We start from the raw sequence: 24,446 nt of genomic DNA on the forward strand, positions 1-24,446 counted from the left end.
CACACCTGTGAGGTGGGATGGATTATCTCGGCAAAGGAGAAGTGCTCACTAACACAGATTTAGACAGATTTGTGAACAATATTTGAGGGAAATGGTCTTTTGTGTGTATAGAAGATGTTTCAGATCTTTGAGTTCAGCTCATGAAAAATGGGAGCAAAAACAAAAGTGTTGCGTTTATATTTTTGTTCAGTGTAATTAAGTTGCAGGTATCTACAATGATCTTTTCCACTAGCAAGAAATTAACTGTAAATATCAAGAATTAACATTTTGACTAGTAAGAGATGAGTTGTAGATATATTCATTAAGAATTTCTGTTAATTAGAATTACTTTCTAAATATGCCATAGGCAGCGTGGTGGTGTAGTGGTTAGCACTGTCGCCTCACAGCAAGAGGGTTCCCTTCTGTGCGGAGTTTGCATGTTCTCCCTGTGTCAGCGTGGGTTTTCTCCGGGTACTCTGGCGTCCTCCCACAGTCCAAAGACATGCAGGTTAGGTTAAATTGCCCGTAGGTGTGAATGTCTGTCTATGTGTCAGCCCTGTGATAGTCTTGCGACCTGTCCAGGGTGTACCCTGCCTGTCGCCCAGTGTCAGCTGGGATAGGCTCCAGCTCCCCCACGACCCTCCAGAGGTTAAGTGGTTACAGAAAATGAATGAATGAATATGTCCATTTGGAATTATAACGTGTCAAAATTATAAATATCCTTAGCTGAGTTTGAATAGAAGTCAATGGTAAATGTCACCTAGTTGTAATTTAGTTAGACATCAATGCCATTAATTAGATTTCTACTGGTCAGGATTACATTATGGATATGATGGCTTGGAATTAAAACACATTAAAAAGCAATTGTTTATCTCTGCTGTACACTCAGCACCATGATATTTGATTAAATCTAGCCTGCTCTCAGTGTGCAATCAATTAAAACGACTCCCTTCCAAAAATGAGTTTGATTCAGATTTCTTGGTGGTTAAAAAACAGGAGCAAGTTGATGGAGTGCTGAATTTAGGTGACTTACAAATGTACAACACAAGTAGTATTCATGGGATATCTCGCAGCTTTCTCCCAAAAGGACCAGACTGAGGAGATGCAGTGAAGGGATCAGTATAAAGTCTTGGGACAGTCGTGTGTCACACAAAAGCACAACTGTGGCATCTGCAGCTCACTCAGTCCTGTCCTGCACGTCCTCTCATTCTCCTCTTCCATTTCACGTCAGGAGCAGCAGTGTGCCCTCATGTGGCAGAGCAGAGAAGTGCAGGGAAGGGGCAGCTGCTTCCTACAACCTCTCTGGAACCTAAATCCCCTTTTTCCTGTTGTGTTTGTTTCAGGTGAACAGCAACTCACATTCTCAACAACAACACTCCCGCAACATCACCACCACCACTATCACAATGGTACCGTTTGGTTTTGCAAACATTGTTTTATTAATCCTTTTGTCAGTTTGTAATATATAAATTACTTTTAAAAACGTGAGAAGCAGATGCACCTACAAGAAGGACATGGCGTGAAAACACAGGAGTTATAGAAAACCTAGACTGTGTTCACAGGAGCCGTCTTAGCCATCCAATGTCCACTTTCCCAGAATCCTCTTTTGCCTCCCCATACTGTATTTATCCGTTTCTTTTTCAGTTACAGAATAACTGTGAACAGGGCCTTTCTTTAAGGTTTAAAAAAGTTAAATGGGCATCGCCTTCCTCCATGTGCCAGCTCCCTTTCCTGTCTCTCCTGTGGCGCTCAGTCCATTCAGATCAGTGCAATGTTGTGGCGACTCACAGCAGCCATAGCCCAGGGACTGGAGGGGGGCGGGGTTTGGGGAAATGGGTGTGTTGGCGGACTAAGGCGTCTGGCGGCGTGTTCGCACCTCCTCCTCCTCCTCTTCCTCCTCCTCTCGTCCGAGCTCACATTTCGTTTGCCATGTCATCATGCTCTCCTGCCGACAGGTCGCCATTGGCACTGATTGTGGTGGTGTTGTCTTGGTAACCGGGAGGCATGAAGGCCAGGCTGTAGGGGTAGATCTTATGGCAGGCGGCTCGGTAAGCCTCAGCAGCCTTCTGCTGGCCCTCGCCCAGCTGCCCGTCACGCAGAGCCTCCAGCACCTCAGTACAGATCTGCAACACAGAAACACACACACACACACACACACACACACACACACACACACACTCAGTCAGTTTATCTGGTTTATTGTTGACATGTTCTAAACCAGAGTCAGCTGAGGGGTGACCACAGAGCCAGGCTTTCTTTGCATCAGCCGCTCAACAAACCCTAAAACTCTAATCAGGTAAAAGGTATCACAAAGGTGATCATCAACTTGCTCTGCTGAGCCAGGCTTTTCTTTCCCTCAGGCTCTGTGTGTGTTCCCATTAAAGGGGGCATTTGGTGTTTGACTCACAAAACCTACCAAGTATGTGCCGCCTACTTCCGCCTATGAAGAAAATTTTTTTTTACAGCAAAAAGCAAAGCTGTTGCTAGCAAGAGACAAAAGCTGGCATTAAGTGACTAACTGTGTTAATTTGTTGTAAATATACCTATTTACCACTATTTTATTTCTAATGTGACATTTGCACATTCTAGAGCCCCTCAACTTTAGACTTGATGCAGCAGATTTAAACTTCATACTAAAAGCTGCAGTAACATATACTGACACTGTCCTGTAATGAAGAACACGTAGAAATCACTTCAGTTTTTGTCCAAATAAAATGATTTTACTGATTGAATATTATCTGTGATAAGTTCCAATAGACTAATCAGTTTTCTTGTAAGTGTTGTATTAGCTGTCATATACCAGCAGTGTAAAACAGACCAGCAAATCAGAATCAAGCATAAAAACATGACCCAAAGAAGTAACACTATGGTATGATTTAAAGAAGTTATGATGCATTTCATATGCAAGTAAATGTCACCCTGATTAATAATATGGTGATCTATTACTGCATGCCACGTGCAATTTTATAGAAGGTTTCTTTAAGAGCCTGTGTGAGCAAATGGACCAGAGAATACTACAAATACATTCAGTGGTTCAGTCAGAGCACCAACAGCCTTGCAAATAAAATTAGAATTACTGACTTGCAGTTGTATGCCTCTGTGCAATGGTCAAGTTACAATTACAGTTTACATCCATGTCTGTGAAAACATGAATACACACATCTTCCCCTCAGAAGAAGACAGCACAGACGATCTATACAATCAGCACAGATTCAAGTGTCACCAATTCAGTATCTGACCAAATGTCTCTCCTTCTGTTCCTGAGATATGACGCGTAGTGACCAGAAAAGTGTTTTTGTAGAACATTATGATGTTACAGTGAAGTAGACCTTTGACCTTTTGGATGTAAAATGTCATCACTTCATCACTTAATCCTTTATTCTGTCATAATTGACATATGAACTCGAGTTATGGCATAAATCATGTTTTGTTAGTTCACAATGACCTTTGACCACCAAGTTTCAGTCTGAAACAGACAGGTCCAGACCAGGTTAGGTCTGCAGAACACCATGGAGATCTATCCAAGTTACAAGAGAGCCACCTTTGTGACACTGAACACTGTTTAGGATCAACACACCCTCACAAAGCCACTAATTGTGCTTGATACTTCAGCCCTCTGATGCGTTATGTCTCGTACTGTAGCTGCTGGTAAATGATCACAGACCTGGATGCTTTTTCCGGACAGTGACTCATCCAGGGCCGTAGCTATCTCACAGGCCATCTTGTCAGAGGAAGGCTCCAGGTAGACCATCATCTTAGCAGCTGGGAATATAAGAGACACACACTGATCACAAGTTGCTTCAAAACAACAGAGCCTTCAGACATGAACCTTGTCACACAAATCTTAAGGCAATTTTACACGTTAGTCTCATGTATGAATTAGGGATGCACTGATGGGAGAAATTCTAGGCCGATTGCAAATACTGCTGTTTTTATGTTGTTGTTGTTGTTGTTTAATTTGTTTTTGTTGTTATTCTCCCTTTTGTGCGGGGGAAACAAGGGAATCTTCATTAGAAATAAATTAATTAATTAACAAACTTTTTTTTGTTAATGAGCACAAATTCAATCATAAAAATTTATGAAACAAGCTTTAATATAACCTAACACATGAAAAACATCTTTTAAAATACTGCTTCAAAAGCCTTTTAGCCCAGGGTTCAACGCTAAGGTTTTTTTTCACTTACCCGGTCGGGCAAGTTGGTCAAAGATCTACTTGCCCGAAGTCAGTTTTTACTTGCCCGATAAAAACTGTTTAATTTAAGCAGCTATCAATTAACAAAGACTGCAGTTATTTTTATGTTATGTAATCCTTATTCACACTGTATTTATTAATTAAAACAACATATGTCATGTATTGTAGCTTAATTCCTACACAAAAATGACAGTGTCAGGGCTTAAAGTGAAAAATTTGTCAATCGTTCTCCGTCTATAATTTTGCGCCCTACTTGAGCCATGCCCACCTCTATTTATTTTTCACCCCTCTCTCCAGTTCTGCTGTATTAACACCGGGTTTAATATATTTTGCTTCCATCTCTCTGCCCTGCTCTACTGTACTTCAACGCTACTTAGCTCTCTCTCTACTCTACCAGTACACTACCACATCCACCTGTTGCACAAAACGCACACAGCAGCCCTGTAGCCCTGTAGCCATAAATACCATCATTCCTTCTTCAATATTTGTTGCAAAATAACACTGAACACCTCATGATAGTTTTAAGATTTACCTTCACACAATACTCATTTTTACTTAAAAGAGCTTGAATGCATCATAATGGAACTAAAAGCAACCTCTGTCAGGTAACAGCTAACGTTAAAGATCTGCTAACAGCTGACGTTAACTATCTGCTATCAGCTGATGTTAACTATCTGCTAACAGCTAATGTTAATTAGCTGCTAACAGCTAATGTTAACTATCTGTTAACAGCTAAAATTAACTATCTGCTAACATTAATTAGCTACTAACAGCTAATGTTAACTATCTGCTAACAGCTGATGTTAACTGTCTGCTAACAGCGGACGTTAATTAGCTGCTAACAGCTAATGTTAATTAGCTGCTAACAGCTAAAATTAACTATCTGCTAACATTAATTAGCTACTAACAGCTAATGTTAACTATCTGCTAACAGCTGACATTAACTATCTGTTAACAGCTAAAATTAACTATCTGCTAACATTAATTAGCTACTAACAGCTAATGTTAACTATCTGCTAACAGCTGACGTTAACTATCTGCTAACAGCTAATGTTGACTATCTGCTAACAGCTGACGTTAACTATCTGCTAACAGCTAAAATTAACTATCTGCTAACAGCTGATGTTAACTATCTGCTAACATTAATTAGCTACTAACAGCTAATGTTAACTATCTGCTAACAGCTAACATTAGTTGCTAACAGCTAATATAACTATCTGCTAACATTAATTAGCTACTAACTGCTAATGTTCACTATCTAACAGCTAACATTAATTAGCTGCTAACAGCTAATGTTAATTAGCTCTCCTGCTGATGTCAACACAGATTTGTTGTTCACAATGCAGCATAATTAGGGAAACATTAGGATGTGTCCCTGTTGCATGGATCGTGTGTTCTGTGTACCAGCCAGTCGGTGTGGGATGGAGTTTGAGTGTTGGCTCAGGTAGTTCTTGTTAAAGCTCTGAGGGTTGCTCTCCCCAAACAGCCTGGAGATCTCCTGCTTCAACACTGTCCTCACTGCCTCCGGCAAGTCTGCACTCTCACGCACTACACACACACACACACACACACACACACACACACACACACACACACACACACACACACACACAAAAGACATGTCGATCTATTGAGAAACACCTACAGACTTTTTAGGAAATCTATGTTAGAAGGACAGTTAGTGTGTCTATGCTACCACCATCCTGACTCAAAGCAGTTCACACTTCGATCCCACAGTTGAAGGTTTCTCATGTTTCAAAGTTACGTGTACAGCTCCTGCCCATGTGAGCTTCTCAAAGCTCCTCCCCCAGTAACATGCAGCAAACATCACTATGAAACATGAGCTCAGTGTGTGTTATACTCACCTCCTCTGAAGAAGCGCACTAGACACTGGTGCAGCCATGGGTTGGAAGGCTCTATGGTTACAGCCCTCTTTACTGACTGAAGCATCAACAGGTACTTCTCTGGAGAAATGAAGAAAATCAGATTGTTAGTTCAAGTTAGTAATGATGCAGTTACACTCAAGATAAAAAAAAAATCTCAGTATTTGACTGTAATGCTTTCTACCTCTGCTTACAGTTGGGACTATTGAAATGAGTGTGTGATGGTAAGATGCAGGCTGACAGTCTGGCTCTGACCTTTCCTGAAGTAGATCTCGAAGGCCAGGAGGTGAGTCTCGATCTTGTTGCGCACCAGGTTCTTAAGAGGGATCAGGAACTTCACTGCCTCCTCCAGAGGATTCTCAACCTGGTGAAACAAGTTCACATTAGGGAATACTGCACACGTTACATACTTGACACACCTGTTGGATTACATGTCAGTGGAAAAAGATTCTGCCTCCATTAAAGGAACAATTCAACCCCCCCAAAAGACCATCTGTACATCAATTACGCACCCTATTGCGGCTGCAGCAAGGACTGATTCGTTTCAGCCTGCACATACATGTATACACAGTACCCACCCATCACATAAACATACCTTTTCACTCTTTACTATATCAGCCATTTCACAAACTTCCACTGTCATTTATTACATCCTTCTCTGTAGGCGATTTGTTCATTTCAAACGAGGACCCCCCCACCCCATGTCTAACATGCGTAATAATTCAGTGATTTAATGCCATCACTGGAGTTGTACCTTGTATGATTTCTTGTGAAATATACACTGAATGATAATCTAAACGCAACACTTTTTGCTCCTGTTTTTCACAGGTTTATGTTAATGCATGTTAATGTTCATGCACTCACTAGATCTCTCAAATTTTTGTTTACAGTTTGTTCAAATCCATGTTGGTGAGCACAGTTTGTGCATTCAAGCTGACATCAATAAAATGAAAAAGTGTTGGGTTTAAATTTTTGTTCAGTGTACATTGATTGATTGATTGATATAAAATCTTTTATTTTCTGTGCCCTCAGTTCAGATTCCAGTGTGCATTTTGCTCTAAAGATGCTCTGTCCTTTGCCTCGTAGTGGCTCTTTACATTACCACTTTGAATAATGGCCACAGTCTCAGAACATATGATGAGACATACTGGTTTTGAACTGCCGACTGGAAGAATGAACATGAAAGTGCATCTGGTTTAATGAAAATCATAGTAAACAAAAAGTGTACTGCACCACTGTACCTAGACCTCACCCACAAATATTTTTTTTCTGTAATAATTCTATCAAAGACGCTGTATTCACACAGCACAGCTACAATGTGTTACACTGGAAGAAGTAGAAAATATGAGCCCACCTTGGCCAGTTTGTCTGGTATTAGCTCCTCTTTGGGCCCTCCTATCTCCTCATCGTCATCCTCCTTCTTCTTCTTCTGGTTCTTTAGCTGTTTCTCCTTCTCTGCATTCTTCTTCTCCTCTTCTAACTGGGCCTTCTTCTGGGCTCTTCGCTGTTTGTTGCGCAGTTTCTTCAGCTCCTTGTCTGTCAGATTTTCTACACAGCAAAAAAAGTAAAAGAAATTTTATGATAATAGTGACACTTTCAAAACAGTACTGTCAACACACTGGTATTGTGTTACAAACTCCAGCTCATTGTTGACAGAACTGTTCAACGAAAAAACCCTCTGTGTTTCCAATGCACCTGAAAAACTGTGAAGATTAGGTCCATTAGAACTTTTTAATAAAAGGCATAAATCCTCAAAAAAAGATGACTGTGTTAGAGGTACACTTTTTATATATGTGGACTGTATCATTGTATTTACTGTTACATGACTCTGGTGTTTGAATGGATGCAAAAGAGACCTGCAGACAGACAGACAGACAGACAGACAGACAGACAGACAGACAGACACACACACAGAGTCTGACCGGTGTCCGCCTGGCTCTCCTTGCTGTCATCAGTCAGAGGCTTGTCATGCAGGATCAGGTAGATCTGGATGGCTGTTCGAGCAGCTTTGTAGTAAAACGGATGCTGCCGCAGTACGTCCTCCAGCTTCAGCAGGTCCACGTAGGAGCGCAGCGTCATCTTCCTCATGCAGTAGGTGTGGAAGTCAAACTGGTCGTCTGTGATCTCCACAAAATGCTGACAGAAGGGAGAGAGGGCAGAGAGTAATGAGCCTACTGATGTTCAGAGAATCATAGAGACAGGTTGGTGTGAAAGTCATTCTCATCTGATCGGGTTTGGTTGTAGATAGTTGTAGAAACTTACCCTCTCAATCTCATGGCACTTCTTCAGAGCCTCTCCAAACTTGTTCATGGTGTTGTAAGCCAAGGCACACTCTGTCTGGAACCACATGCACTGCATCTCATTCAGGTTCTCTACTGCAGATGTCCCCTCCTGAAAAACACACACATACACACACTCCCATGATCATACTGTGAGGCCAAAGTGAAAGTGTAGTGACTGAGGTGAGCTGGAGTCACGATGTCACGAGTCAGACAGTGCACCAAATCTACTCATATATCTGATGTCTGATGCATGCATACAAGACTCTGTGTCTCTTACCCGTGTGAACTTGGAGCACATTTCCTCTGCCTCTTTGATGAGGCCAGCCTTCAGCATGTACTTGGCACACTTGGAGTTGATGAAACGGTCAGCAGTGTCCAGGGCCTGAGCTTCGTCCATCCACCGAGCTGCTTCCTTTATGTTGCCTGCATGCTGCAGGAAGCAAGGAAGAAGATGAAGAATGAGTAAATACTCAGGATACAAAACAAGTTTAATTATCCAACTTCCATCCACGTCTAACATTATGAAAATGGGTTTACTCTGTATTTGTAGAGTTAATACTAAACCTTGAAGATCTTGGCCTTGATGAGGAAGAGCTCAATGAGCGTGGGTGTGCTGTCGATGGCGGTGTTGATGTAGTCCAGGGCGAGGCTGGGCTGGTCTATGTAGTCAAAGTGCTGTGCCAGGAAATACTGTACCCACAACAGGGTGGTAGGGGGCTCCTCCTTCCCATCATCTGTACACACATTTCACACAAGTCACATGAGGATTCTGCCTTTCCATAGGATTCAGATGGGTCTGAGTCACAAATAAATCAAACTAATACACTGAGGCCAATGACAAGGAAAACAACACACACAAAAAAACCACTCACCATTTTCACTAAACATTCGACAGTTTTTTAAACAGGTTTCATAGCCAACTACTAATTCTTCAATGATTGTAACCTGTATGAGGAGAGCACAAGGTCATTTATTGTTTGGTTTCAGAGAAGGACTGACAAAAATTTCAATATAGGAGCACATATTTTGAATGTCCCCTTGCTTACCTTTTCTTTGTCGGTGTAGAGGGATTTGAGGGTAGTGAAGACGGGTGGGCAGCCTTTACTGAAGTTCATCCTCAGGTAGCTGTCGAGACATTCACGAAACTTCTCTCCTGGCCAGCACAACACACAGTAAAGGTACAGGAAAGTGAGATTTATAGTGAGATGACTATAATGTATTGGACTTGATCCTACACACTGTGAAATGAACATGACATACAGTATACAGGGGGGGGGGAAAGAGTTTTAATGGAACAGAAATATCACTGGTGCCACACTGGCATCATGGTGGTGCTGTGGCTGCACTGTGTTTACCTGTCAGGAAATTAAGAGGCAGTCTTCGGGGAACCAGGCCTTTAGGAAACTTCACCCAGGACTCCTCATAAATCTTCTGGCGATCCTCTACACTTTCTGGACAAACACACACACACACACACACACACACACACACACACACACATAGTGTAAGGAGAAAAACTGATCGAAAGTAAAAAAATATCATTCCCCACTAATACTGCAGCCACCCTCCCCTTTGGACCTCTAGTACCACACTGAACAATCATTTGAAAAACTTTTGAAAAAAACAATGTGGATACACCTTTTTGAGAAAGAAGCCTCACAAACAACTTCACAAGATGCAAAAGCTGTCTGCTCTAATAATGATACATGCTTAGAATTAGACATCGGATAAATATTAGGGCTGCCCCCTAAGAGTCAGTGATTCAAATCATCATTTTGTAAGTCAAATCACTGCACGTCTTGTGTTTGGCATCACAGACAATGAACAAAGGCATTAAAGAATAGTTTCACATTTTGTCTTTAAACAATAGTCAGGCACCCATATAAATTCAGTCCTCTTTTGGTGTAACAATACATCCCAAACTTTAGCTGAAACTAAAGTGAGTCTTCAGCAGTCTGAGTTAGTCACATCAACTGGATTCAGCAGATTTGAAATGGGAGGGGAGCAGGGAGATCTGGGGCACTGGTAAGATGGAGCAAAGTTTACCACATTTCAATTACACATAATACCCATACTGCTATGATACAAAGCTGGTTGAAAATTGGCAAAGTATCCCTTTAAAATAAACTCTGTAATACATGTTATACATTAAGATACCATACAAAATGATACACAGGGGTGATAGCAAAAAGTAAAAAATTTTCAGGTTGAGGCATGAGGAATGGGTGGACGGCGGAGTTTTTCACTGCCTGGCTCTCACCTGATCTAACAGCTGATTGGTTTAGATGTCGACTCAACAAGATGGCATTTTAGATAAACTTTTAGTATTTGTTGAATTTCAGATATTTAAATTGTATTTGTCTGATTTGAAGGTTTATTCTACAGAAATCATGTTGTGTGACTGATGGTGAAGTTTAGTCTTCAGAGAGCAAAGACATTCATCATAAACTATACAGAGTCTACTGTATATTAACACTGGACTTTTATAATTATTGAAGTATTTAGCAACACAGAGACTTGTGGTCAGTGGGATGTGAGGATTCTGAAAATAACATCTGTACAGATGTGAAGCCCTGACTGTATCTGACTGATCTTTAATGAAAGCTGTTGTCTTGTATTTTTTTCCTCTGAAAATATGAACCTTACAGTCAAACACAATTTATTTAGCCTCTGTAGTTGGAGGGACAGGTCTGCTCTGCAGCAGCAAACTGATATGAAGCGTATTTACATGAGAATTAATGTAAAATGGAATTTAAACCATGAACATAAATTACAGATCACCTGTAAAGCATTTTAATAAATTAATTTATCATATTTAAAACAACTGGAGACGGAGAACAAACTTATGCATAAGCCTGATAATATTTTAATAAACTGACATCATATCGTGTGTTTTGTGTGTTTCTGTGACTTCCTGTACGGACTGAAGGCTGCGGAAAACTGTCCAACCTGACCGCAGCTTTTTGTCACCGCCCCCTGCAGCAGCCGCCTGCTCTCATCTACTTTTCCGGCGAGGCGCAGTTCATCTCGAACAAGCCTATTGATGGGCAACACAGTCATACAGAGCCAACATCCTGCACCGGTATGTCAGCAGTGACTGTAGCTCCCGGTATCTGCGTTACGTGCTTAATTGCACGCACAGCAGCTTTATGACCGGGGTCTAATTCATGCCGTGATAGGACTCTCTTGCTATGCTGGTTGCATACATCAATTTATGTGAGCGCAATGTGCAGAAACACGCACCTGGTTCCCTTAATTTTTTGCACCAGCTCCCAAAAGGCTTTCCATCTATGCCAATCTCTTTTATCCACGCCCAACACCATTTATATTTGAGTCCTTTATTGACTATCTGGACGTTTTCCCCGGGTTTCATTAACTTACTTTCCATCTTGATGAGAGAGTCTACGGCATGGGCTCCACTAGAATCTGAAGTTGGGTCTGAACCAAGTTTGTTCCGCCCCCCAAAGACCCGCCCCCGCTCTACTTCTGGTTGGCTAGTAGCCAAACTTTGGTCTGATTGGGAGCGAAAGCCATAGGTTGAGAGCGAGAGGTCTCTGTTTAAAGCGCTTCTACCAGAGCCCGTCTACTGTCTGCGATGCACACATGTATCCCGCATCAACTTTTTTTTTTTCCTCGCCAATCGCTGCACGCCGGAAATTCCCATCACCCCTGCATACAATATGATGCAACATGACACAATACGATACAACACAGGTGTGGGCCTGAGGAGAGTGTTCACCTGGCTTTAAGGCCTTTTCCAGACCCTGGTAGTAGGCCCAGTTCTCAGGGTTTCTTTCTTGGAGTCTCTTGTAGACCTCAGAAGCCTCATCAGGCCTCTCCAGCTTCAGCAGCAGCTCTCCTACAAAAACACACACAAGCTTACAATGCTTTTCTGTGGGTTAGGTACTTTCAACATTACCCATGTTTGTCAATCATGTTATGAAGCTGTGATTGAACATGAAGTCAATTAAAATTCTGCTGTTAGCTCTGTCCCACATTCTGTCTACCTGGAGAAGTGGCTGAACCTTTTCAATAGCTCTGCGTGAAGACAATCCTTTTTTTCTGTTTCCACTGTGAAAAGTTGTGGATGGTACCAATGGAACCGTACTGTCCCCATATTTGGTCGACCCTCTGTTGGCACAGAGATCTGGAACTAAAAGGTGGAGCTGTGAACACTGCAGTCCCTTAATTAGTCAACAGAGGATGGTCACTCTGCTCAGGACTGAGTTGGGGCTGGTTTTGAGGCTTATGTAACCACTGTTCATATCCTGGAGAGTTTTACATATATTAGAAAACTATACCTATAAAATGACAGAAATGCTGCCTCTCGCAGCAGCTGTATTCTGAGAAAAATTTGTTTAATCCACTTGGCCCACTGCCGGCAATTTTTAGGGTGGAGCGTTTAGTTATCTTGCTCAATGTGTGGGTTGATGACGTGAATCCATCAACACACCTTAAATTTCAATATGACAACTTTTACGCTTCCATTAGTTTTATGGTCTCTCCTGGATGACATACACTTTTAGTAATGAGTGGATCTTCGAGTGTTGAAAAATATGTATTAATTTCGACCAGATTATGTGAACTGCATATATTCCTATCCTCACTCAAGAGAAAAAAAAGTATTGCGGAGCATCGTTCCTGTGGGCTCCGGCAACACAAAACCCCTGCGCTTGCCTTAGAAGGACTAAATGCACAGACCCACTTTTTTTTTTTAAATATCCCATGGAGAGAGACTCTCACTGCAGCCTCTTTTATTTTGTTCTGAAAATGACAGCAAGCAATCCTGTTCTGTGCACAATAAATGAGGTGCGGACTGATAAAGGAGGAAATACAGTGAGTGCTGAATGGAGAAGTGAGTGACAACAACCCCACCCATGTGAGAGAGTACTGTCTGCAGTGGAAACACTAAGTGGACCTAGGGTCTAGGTACCATGTCTTTAGGGTTACAGTTGGTTCCAAAGGTACAATATGGAAAGCGTTTGGTGGAAATGGAGCTTAAGTGAACAGTGTTGCTGTTTCATGACAGCATCAACCCACCTCTTGTCTCCTCCACAGCCAGTTTGTCACAGATCTGTTTCTCGTAATTGTTGAGGTGATCCAGAGCCTCCTTGTGCAGGCCGGCCTCCCTCAGAACCTGGTTCTGATACAGCAGCAGTTCACTGTACTCGTAGTCAACCTTGTCTGGAGATGTCTTGACAAACACACACACACACACACACACACACACACACACACACACAGGAAAAAGAGATGGAAACATTAGTCAATATTTTTCCCCACCACAAAAACAAAAACAAAAACAAAAATAAAAATAAAAATAAAATTAAAAATAAAATCCAAATTTGAAATTTCTACAAGCATAAGTAAAATAGCATTCCAAGTGACAGGTAACTGTCTGGATAAGAGCCCAGGAAATGACATTGGCTTACTTTAAACCATTAAAAGCATGAGTGATACGTAAATTTTATACATGTCTTTTCTTAATGCTGTAAGCAGAAAAGTAGTGTGCATGCCATTGAATGTGTTTAGAGGGACATGAAAAAAACATTTATGATCTTATCCTGGTTATGATCATATTCAGAATATGGTGTCGACATGAGTGCAGAGAAATCATTCATTTCTCTGTATAAAAAATAAATATTAGTAACCTGATTAGTTCAGTCTATTCGCCCAGGTGCCAGTGATATTTATGGTTCCCACTAGGGTTGGGAACGATTAACCGATACGACCGGATATCCGGTTTGACAAGCGAGAGATACGGCTGCGTCGGTAGCAGCCTCCTCTATAGATACGAATCAGCCATGAATCCTTAGATGAATCGATTGTAGAGTCATGGATTCGGGTATCGCGAGAATAGCAATCGGTTGACTGGCTTTAACAGTTTGCATCTCGAAAACAACGGGAGAGTCGGTGGCATGCTCCGTAGCAGGCATTACTGACAACGATAATGGATGTAAACATCAACGCCAGCTTGACCGGTGGAGATGAGGAACAGAAGCTAATGCTGGTTGGATAAACCAGGGAGCAGCCAAGCTGCAGCAGAAACTAAAGGTGAATCCTGCTGGTTGTGGGTTGAACGCAGGGTCACAGACACAGACAGAAATACGTATTCCTGTCAAATACGGCGACCGACAAGCCCGGCTCCAGGTCCAAGAAATCTTCATCGGTGTCATGACTGCCCAGAAATACCAGGCGAGCCCTGGCAGCACACAGGTATGTGACGTGTCAGAGGAGAAACGAGCCGTTCACATTTCCACAAACCTCAGCGCACTTTAGGGACTGTTCTTTACTTGTCAGGGGAGGAGGGTGGCTGGTTGATTTTGATTTTATTTATTTATTTTATTTTGATCCCCCCCTTATGTTAATCACGTATTCATGCTGTTTTTGAAGTATGAATAAGTCAATAAGTAATTTATTCCATTGAAATATCAGTGATGTATTATAGAAAAGTGATTTATCTTTTTATAAATGACAGAGTGTAGCAAACACAGAGAAATAGTCTGACATGCTGTCAGTGATAAGCTGCTTTATTTTATAATGTATGATTAATGTCTACATCAACAAATGTTAACCATAGAATCGTATCGAATTGTATCGTTCCTACACTGTATCGAATCGTATCAAATCGTTCTGTATTAAAAATATATTGTTTTTGAATCGTATCGTAACCCGTGTATCTAGATACGTATCGAATCGTCTATCACAGACAGATTCCTAACCCTAGTTCCCACACATTTTCATGGGCAAATTTCAAAACTTTTCCATGGATTTTGAAGGACACAATTTTTTTCTTTTTCTTTCATTTTTCTAAACATCAGATTCAAACTCTCTATAAACATAATTTTAGCTAGCTGGCATACATTAAGTGAAAGACGGAATGCAGGGAGAAAATGAAGAAATATACATGATGGTAAAAAACATCACACAGACGCATATTAGAGCTATGTTATGTCAATAGCCACAGAAATTAAATTTGCCCTTATTTTACATTATGTCGAAGGTTATCCATGGAAGATTACTGTGACAATTTGATTACACACAACAAAGAACAAAGTCACTATAAATAGGACAGTCAGCAGGACAGGACCATGGGTAGTACAGGTGTGACGTTTTGATGATGTGTTATGTGTGTGACCTACCACAGGAGATTTAAAAATTAGCTGATAGCCGTTAGCAGCTAACTCAAAGAAGAGGAACAGCAGCCAAAAATGTCAGCAAATTGGTAAAGGAATGAGGTCTGGGAGCTCCTTACCCTCCAAGCAGAGGACGTGATCAGTAGGGATGTCCCGATCCGATATTCGGATTGGTATCGGCCGCCGATATTAGCAAAAAACGGGCATCGGATCGGACTGCATGGAAAAATGCTGATCCAAGAACTCCGATCCAGTTTTTCACGGAGTCCGGTCCAGGTTTTCCGGTCAGCCCAGCGCTCCGCGATTCAAGCAGTCCATTCCAGTGATCTGCTCCAGCTCTTACTATCAATCCACCAGGCCAGCATGCAGATGGCAGACACACACGGAGGGAACGGTAGGAAGAGTAGCGGTCAACTTAGTTAACTGACTATTTGTTTTCTGCTCCGGTTTTTTGAGAGTGATATTTTTATTTGGTTTACACTCTTACTGTTTAAGTAAAGAACACTGATGGCATTGTTTTGGGCACAATTAGTGAAATTGGAGCCATGGATGGACTATTGCTTGTTTAAACAGTTGTACAATATTGTGTGCCTGTGCACCAGGCTTGCACTGACACTACTAAAATAACTGAAAAGGAAAGGCTGCATTGTTTGTTAAATGAAATAACTGAAAAGGAAAGGCTGCATTGTTTGTTAAATGTCAACAATGTCTGGTGTTAATCTATTTTTTATTTATTAGGGGGCCAAAGCACAAGTGTGTGGAGTCTTGCTGCTATTTTAATTTCAATGTTAGACATTTTAAAGATTTCTTGTGTTGATTTATTTTCTATTTATTAAGGGGCCAAAGCAGCCAAAGCAAACCAGCTATACTTTTTATTTAATGTTAATGTTAAAGTTTAAAGTTTGTTTATTTAACCCTGTTCACAATAAACGGGTCAGTTTCTCATACCAACTGTTGTGGATCATTCTACCTAACCCGATTAAGTAGTTGTTCTTGTTAGAGTAATATTGCTTGATCAAACCTTTTCTAACATGACTGACAACAAAATAAGTGAATATGTATAATACGCGCTTGGATCGGATCCGTATCAGCCAAAACTCAAGGCTGTAATATCGGTATCGGATCGGAAGTGAAAAAGCTGGATCGGGACGTCCCTAGTGATCAGCTACCATGTAACAGGGACGGTAAATGATTGTTATTGCTATGTTAATGCCATTGTTATTGTTTATAAATTGCTGCTGACGCATCTGTAATATATCACACCAGAAGCCGATGCTATTGTGTTACATGTCATGGCCATCACACCTCTTTTCATTCTGCGATGCCAGCATGTTGTCTAAAAATCACACACTGGAGCGGAATGATGCTATCATTGTTTGCTTCTGTGCAAAAATGCAAAGGCAGCATTAAGAAGGGACTTCGTAGCACTCTATAGCTCCATCTCTGTGTAAAATGGGCTTTTTTCTGTGACTACCAAGCAGATTTATGGATGTTAAATCTCAATGGACATCTGAGATATAGACATGCTAAGAATGTGTAAGTCACACTGAATGACATGTGTGTTTACTGTCTGTGTGGTCAGATTTGACTGAAGGAGTGTGATTTTTGACTCGTATACATCACACACTATCATTCATCGGTATCAGTAGCTTTTAGTTTTCTCTTTAGGAATGTCAATATCTATTACAGACCATAATATCCTGTATTTTCTAGAACAATGACTAAAAATTACCAAAAAGTACGGTGAATATTTTATTCCCCACCTCCCCCGTAATATTTATCCAGTCTGAATGTGGATTCAGTCTTGTCAGAGTAGATCTTTTGTTTTAAAATATCTGTACAGTTTTGTTGGGTCATCTGAAGCTTTGGCTTACCTGCTGCGTTTTGCGGAACTCCTCAACAATCTTAGCAGCCATCTCAAAGTCTTCCAACAGGTGATAGGCTACAGCATATCCGATCCACGAGGCCCGCTGGGCTGGACGGAGCTGCAGCAGCTGGTATCGAGTCTCCTGCAGTGGGAGAAGACTGAATCATAGCACACCAAACTCTAAACAACATTTATGTTTGATTATCCTGTCCACCACTGATTTGTACTGGTCTGTCAACCTCTCCTCTGCCTATCCTCAACAAAGTTCTACCTTGTGTATCAGGACAGGTAACTGCATTCCTTCATCTAGGCCTTTTATCTGGACAGCTCTAATTTTACATACATCTCTCCCTGGTGACCCTCACCCTGTATCCCTCCAGGTCTCTCATCTGGATCTGCAGCAGAGAGAGGTCTCGCAGGATCTGCAGGTTGTCCTTGTCCCACTTCAGAGCATTGCGGTAACACTTGATGGCCTCATCATACTTTTTATCTGAGCGCTGCAGCAGGCCGTACACATGCCAGCCTGAGGGATGAGTGAGTTCAGGAAGCAAACAGACAGAGAACACTATCCAGGTGTTTAGATGTGCTAACAAATGTAACGAGCAGTCATAAATTAACAGACTGGGAGAAGTTAAAGACTGGTTTACACCCTCCACAAAGTGCAGCCATGTGTTTCAGAGAGAATTCAGCAGATGCAGGGTTGAACTGAATTTGAATGTCAAGCTGACGAAATGTGGGTGTCCTGAGGGGATGATGGAAGGATACAGACATGGCTCTTGAGGTCGTTGCGTAGGCCTCGCCTCACCAGCTCATAGGCCTCCTCCTTCTTGCCCAGACAATTAAGGGTTAAACCCTTCATGGCCAGCGTCTCTGGAGCACAAAGCAGGGTGGGGGAAAAGACAGTCAGGAAGTTGTCAAGAGTGACACAAACTGTTTACACACAGTTTATTCACATTAACTGAAGGATGGAGGGATGGGGGAGAAATCTATATATTTAAGTATCTCAATTTCTTATATTTACCATTTTTAATCAGTTGCTTAAATCCCTGAATCAAAGTAATTTAAATGCAGAGATGGAAAGAATCTACCGCTCTTATTGTGGTGGTCTACAAGTAACAAGATGTTACATCTGCTTCAAGAAAAGGAAAGCCGATACCAGAGAACAGAAAAGGGCAGATGGTCTGAGGACATGGGCCATGCAATATATGATGTTGGTGAAATAAAAGTCAGAGAGACTGACTGATATGCGATGTAAGGACACACGATATTGGAGTTTTGGCCAATATCCAATATGCCGATATGTAACAACTTATCTGACTGATAACCGATACCAATATTGATATATCCACTTTTCCCCCACCTAATATTAGAGATCATCACGTCCTGTCTGTAGTGGAATGGAGACATGAAATACAATACTTTTCAATGTATGTAACATTAATTCATTCTGCAAAATCCGAAAAAGCATGTTGGCTGATTCTGATAGTTCATTTTAAAGCAGATATTGGCCGATACCAATGATATGCCGATATTATCATGTATCCTTAATGAGATATTCACTGTTTTGAATATACACTCTAGAGAAGTGTGTCATTCAACTTTTTTCCACGGTCTAGTGTTAGAAAGTAAACACGTCCTTGGCACCTGTCTTTCGTCGATCACTACCACGTTATTTTAAGATTTTGCATCACATGCAAAAGTGAGCGTCTCCGGCTTGTCAGTGCAGCGGTGTTGCTCCGCCTCACTTCAAGTCGCTGTCATTAACTTCTAACCTGCAAAGGCGGCAGTGCCGCAACATTGTAGGAATTTATGAAAGCCCTTGTGAACATTTCAATAGTTACACATTAAAACAATATTTATTTGCAATTACTCTGAACGACCCCGAAGCATGAGCAAATGGGCTGTGTCACTTCGGATCAAAGAGATGCGCCCTGTCACTGTCAGCGCAGGGCTGACAGGGCACCCTCCGCTGAGAGGAGAGGAGAGGAGAGAAGAGGAGAGGAGATGGATTGTAGGTCTGTTTGTAAACGGGGCTTCTCTGACAGTCATGTATTTCCCCAAAAAACACATCTCTTAATGCACAGTAGAGCGCCGTTTTGTTTTTTTTGTTTTTTTTCAAAATCGCCTTGATATCCAGCAAATCGCCTGGCAACCCTCCAATCGCCAATATATGATTTGATCGCTGATCGTCCCAGGCCTAGTTGAAATTCATATATATATATATAGGGCTGGGCGGTATGACCTAAAATTCATATCACAGTATAAATCGAATCCCTTCACGGTAATGGTATATATCGCAGTATAAATTTAAGTGTAAAAGTTATAATAGAAGTGTTTCTGAATGGGTTTTGTAGTCCCTTAGCAAAGCTAAATTGATAAAAAAAAAACACACAACAAAAGCAAATATATAATGTATTTTTTAGAGCATTTATTGTGCAGAATGCAGATCTCAAAACTCAAAATTAAAACCCAGTACTCTATGGTGCAAAATGTCCCCTGGGATCTATATCAAAAGGTAATTTCCTTCTTTTAGCAAAATCCTAAATGACTGAGTTGTGTTTTTTCCACGTGGACCTTTATGCTCTGCCATTTCTCCTCTAATCATCACACTGTAACCTGTGACAGGCTGTTATGATACCGTAACTATCACACATTCACATATGGAGTTTTTTGTGCAGCCCCTAGCGTCACATAGGTTTACATTACCAAAGGTTTATGACAAACTCTCTTGCCGAAAACCAACTCCCGTGTGCGCACGGCGAGAGAGGAGAGGGAGAGACGCTGTGCTGCTGCCAGAGGAGACACTGAATGAGTTCCCTCTGAGCGGTAAGTCGCTAAAAGGGTCTGAGAAGTCCGGGGCTGTTCATAAGACATTAACTCACTCACTAGTTCTCCAGCAACACATGTTGCACGTGCTACGCTAATTCACGGACGTGAACCAGCTTCTCTTGCTCCGCTGTCTCTGTGCTCGCAGCCATTTTCACACTGAGGCAGGTGCGATGACGTCATCAAATCTCTACCGTGGGCCAAATTTATATCATTTCTACCGTCTACCGCATATACCGTGCAGCCCTATATATATATATTTTAAACGCTTAAAAGATCCAATTGTCATTGAAGTAAATGCTATTCAAGTGAGACAATGAAAACAAATGGAATGGCCACAGTTATTATGTTGACCTTTATGATGTGTTGAATGATTCACGCTGTCAAATCATGCATTGAGTAACATTACAAGAAAACCTTTCACCTTAAAAGATGCCAGTAACTGCTGGCAGTGGCCTTTAAACAGTGGGGTGAGCTCAACAATTTTTTCAGTCTATAGTTGCTGCAAGAGGCATTTTATTGTTATGGTTTACTAATGTATGAAAAACTTGCCACGATATGAACAGTGGTTACATAGTCTTCAAAACCAACTCAAACTCAGCCCTGAGCAAGAGTGACAGTCCTCTCTTGACCAAACAACAGACTGCAGTGTTTCCAGCTCTAACTTTTAGTATCAAATCAGCTCGGAACCCCAACAGAGAGGCGAGGAAATATGGGGATGGTTCTACTGGTACCATCCACAACTTTTCATAATGGAAACGGAAAAGTAATTGTTTTAATACGTACTGTGTACCGAACTGAACTGAACTGGACTGCTTGGTGGAAATGAGGATGAAGTATCCATATATTATCGAATCAGGAGGTAAGCATATCATCCCAGCCCTAATGGAGTGACTTACACAACACTGCAGTTTACTTCTGAGGATTTAATAAGCTTGCCTGCAAGCTAAATAGAACAGGTGTTTTGTATAAACATATAAAAGTATAAGGCATAATGGAAAACAAATACAACAGCATGACAGGCACACCTATCCAAATCCTGCCACTGCTGCATCATAACGCTAACAAAGTCTGAACCACTGAAACTGCTGTGACAAGTATCACAACTAGAGGCAAACCAATGAATGCGTAGATCACAGCTTATCATCAGTTTCACCGCATACACCAGCTGATAAGTAACAAGACATCACAGAAAATGCCCAAGATATGTCTGAGGTCATTTACAAACAGTCTTGCCATTACACAGTTTAACCATCAGAGAGGCAAGGCAAGGTCAAGTTTATTTATATAGCACTTTATCATATACGTAGGTCATTCAAAGTGCTTAACAGGCAGAAGATAAGAAAAATATATTTATAAGCTAAATAAGAGCAAATGAAAGTTTGACTTTAGTACAGACGAGTTTAAAAACTAAATTGACGATAAATATAAAAAAGTGCCATAAAAACTGATGAATAAACAGCTGTGGAGAATAGAGACGTCTTAAGGTTCGTTTTAAAAATAGCTACAGTCTGGGCATATTTTAGTTCCACAGGGAGCTGATCACAGCAGTGGGCAGCATAATGGCTAAAAGCCGAGGACAGAAAAAATTTCCACTCAGTCCATATCTTGGTAACAATTCTTCACAAAAAAAACTTGTTTAGGGGTTCTGTTTGTTGTGTTTTAGAAATATCAGTATTGTACAATTTCTCATTATCGTATTTTTTATACTTTAAAATATCAATACTTGTATTTGTCTCAGCAATCCAGCATCAGTTTGGCTACAACCACAGCGCTCACTGTTAACAACCTGTGAACAACCTAAACAAATAAATAAAATAACCCAGACCCACAATCTGTAGCTTGCTGGTAACCGCTGTGTGAAACATTCAATTTTTTAGGTTTGTTTTTTGCCTTAGTGTTCCAATTTGTCTGCCATTACCGCACCCTTTGCTGGTAATGATCTAATAATAATAATACTTTTTTCTCAAAGTTGCTGGGCCCCTAATGACAATCCTTTTTGGTTAGTGCCTTTTTCACCACTTCAATTCATATTTCTTTAAATGTGTGTATCTTTAAGAAGGCAGGGTGTTTCTACAGACCCACAGAGGCAAATTTACACAGTGATCCAGTCACTTTATACATCTTGTGTAACTACCAGTAAATTCACCAGTCAAAAACAGCAGAAACAAAAAGTTGACAGTGAAGTGTGATGCTTTCCTACATCTTCCTAGTGACTTACTGTTTAGGAGCAAGTCAAGTAGCTTGTGTCTTACCTCCATGTTCAGCAAACTTTGGGTTGCCCAGAATCTGTTTGCAGAACTTCAGGCCGTTCCTGTACTGCTTGTGTTCGTAGCATCTCTGCAACAAAAGACAGAGCAGACTTTACATCAGGCATCTGAGGCCAACTGCCTGCCATTCTCCTGTTACACTAATCCTGAGAGGTTAAAGTGCACAAAAATGACATTATTGTAAGAGCTGAATGCAAACATTGTGTTCCAGCAATCAGCAGAAATAACTGGTCCTTCCTGCTACCAGCAAGCAAAGCATCGCATACACCAAACATTGCCTTCTTGGAAGTCCAGTCAGCGTGATATTGTAGCACTGAAGAAACAGCTTTTGATACAGCCTTGATGATGGAGGGCTGTGGATGAAATGTGATGAACACCATCCTAGTACGCAACAGTGGTTTATGTGTTATTAGTAGTATACATTATTAGTATTATATGGCACGTGATAGCTACCATCAATGACTTACAGGGATAGCATTTTATTTAAAGTGGGTTTGTATGGGGTACTTCCACTATCCATAGTCAGTGTATCACATATTATGTAGGTGTCAGCCAGCACGCCCCCAGTTTAGAGAAGCAGGAAGTCTGACATGGAAGCTAAGCACTATACTGTTGTGGAGGGGTCAACAGCACAACAAATTTTAGCCACCTAAAATAAATCCCACCTAAAAAATTCTTTTACAATTTAAGTGTACACTATATTGAGAGTATTTTCACTGACCTTTTCGTCAGACAGCATTTTTCAATGGGGAAGCTCTTAACGGCTTCGGTTTCCTTATCTATGCTCTTCTCAATGCCACCAGACTCTACTTAGAAAACTCACTGACAACAGGAGCTGCTAGTCTATTGCTGCTTCCATCAGTTAGTTAGTTTGTGTTACTGTGTGATTTTGGTGAACCTGAACTAACCCTTCTTAACACCTTCTAAAGTCACACAGTGGCACAAACAAACTTACTGATGGTGCAGTGATAGGCCAGCAGCAAGCTAAAATTACTGCTTTTCTCAGTGTAGTCTGGCTTGCAGAGTAATAAAACAGCTTCACTTGAATTTAAGGTAAAGCATTGAAAAGACCCAATATAGCATACACTTAAACTGATTTTTTTAGGTGGTTTAAATATATCATACAACATCACTTCAAAAAAATCTGAACTACCCCTTTAATATTTGTAAATAACACTTGGCTAACAGTCGTTGAATACATGCCGATTTTAAATGTGCAATGTACATGACTCGAATTTCCCCGTCAGCCTTATGTTATAAAGAAGCTAAAGTAAGCTTACTATTGAATTTCCCAACTACTGAATGAAATTTGTCCCGCGGTAACATTACGTGCCGAACTGAACTGCTCCAACTAACGACAACTATATTGGCCGCATATGCAAGAAAAATGTTGCTAAACTTTATTAACAGTACAGAGGAAAACGTTTCCAAACTGCAACTCGTAACGACAAAGCTAACCTTAACTATGCAGCTAAGTTGTGTATGGCTGTCATGTGTCAAGCAGCTTTGTCATTGGTATACTTTGGATATGTTGCAAGGCCAAAGCATAGCTAAAACACCACACGACTGGTTGCTAGCTCACTATGCCTTTTCCTTACTTGCATTGTTATAACTACTTATTGTTAACAGAGGCATGATGAAATACAACGCGTTTGGTGTACTGCATCTTTTGGTTTAATCACTAGCGACTCCCTAGCTACTTGCTCTGAGTGCTACAACTGACGGCTACTTGGCAAACTAGCATTAGCCAGTAAGCTAACGCTATCTCAGGCATTTCGCCTACCAATATTCTCTTGAAGAGAGCATTCTCCTTCGGCGGTAGAGTGATTGTGGGCATTGTGTTGGCTTCCTATGCCTCTGTCGGTTCACACATGAATAGTATCCTCCTGGAGTCAGAGATCCTGGACTGTTTTAGTCTCTTCAGGCTCCTATCTCTCACGTGTTGAAGCCGAGGCCCCCTTCCGAGCAAAATGGCCGATGTGCTTCTCCTCCGGGTCAGGCTGCTCTCTGA

General features: G+C 41.2%; 1 protein-coding gene across 1 annotated transcript; it reads right to left on the reverse strand.

The window, feature by feature from the left end:
- Window positions 1–1,394: 1,394 nt before the first annotated feature.
- Window positions 1,395–24,446, reverse strand: LOC126388782 (N-alpha-acetyltransferase 15, NatA auxiliary subunit-like). The gene is made up of 20 exons (XM_050042052.1): window positions 24,219–24,446; window positions 22,421–22,505; window positions 18,105–18,209; window positions 17,705–17,862; window positions 17,347–17,481; window positions 13,377–13,530; window positions 12,076–12,195; window positions 9,692–9,787; window positions 9,383–9,489; window positions 9,209–9,281; window positions 8,901–9,070; window positions 8,614–8,766; window positions 8,317–8,445; window positions 7,977–8,190; window positions 7,409–7,602; window positions 6,310–6,418; window positions 6,037–6,135; window positions 5,576–5,719; window positions 3,644–3,741; window positions 1,395–2,102 (listed from the first exon to the last, which is right to left on the reverse strand). The coding sequence occupies exons 1-20, from the start codon at window positions 24,270–24,272 to the stop codon at window positions 1,893–1,895; spliced, it is 2,607 nt and encodes an 868-aa protein (XP_049898009.1). The 5' UTR covers window positions 24,273–24,446; the 3' UTR covers window positions 1,395–1,892.

This window comes from Epinephelus moara, chromosome 4, assembly GCF_006386435.1.
Source record: "Epinephelus moara isolate mb chromosome 4, YSFRI_EMoa_1.0, whole genome shotgun sequence".
NCBI classification, from domain to species: domain Eukaryota; kingdom Metazoa; phylum Chordata; class Actinopteri; order Perciformes; family Serranidae; genus Epinephelus; species Epinephelus moara.

Bases quoted from the DNA above. Each gene is read 5' to 3' on its own strand.
- LOC126388782 (XM_050042052.1), bottom strand. From the start codon at position 24,272: ATGCCCACAATCACTCTACCGCCGAAGGAGAATGCTCTCTTCAAGAGA. The intron at 8,446-8,613 runs GTAAGAGACACA...TGTGTTTTTCAG, and splicing joins TGTGCTCCAAGTTCACACGG to GAGGGGACATCTGCAGTAGA. The intron at 2,103-3,643 runs GTCTGTGATCAT...TCTGTGTTGCAG, and splicing joins TGTCCGGAAAAAGCATCCAG to ATCTGTACTGAGGTGCTGGA.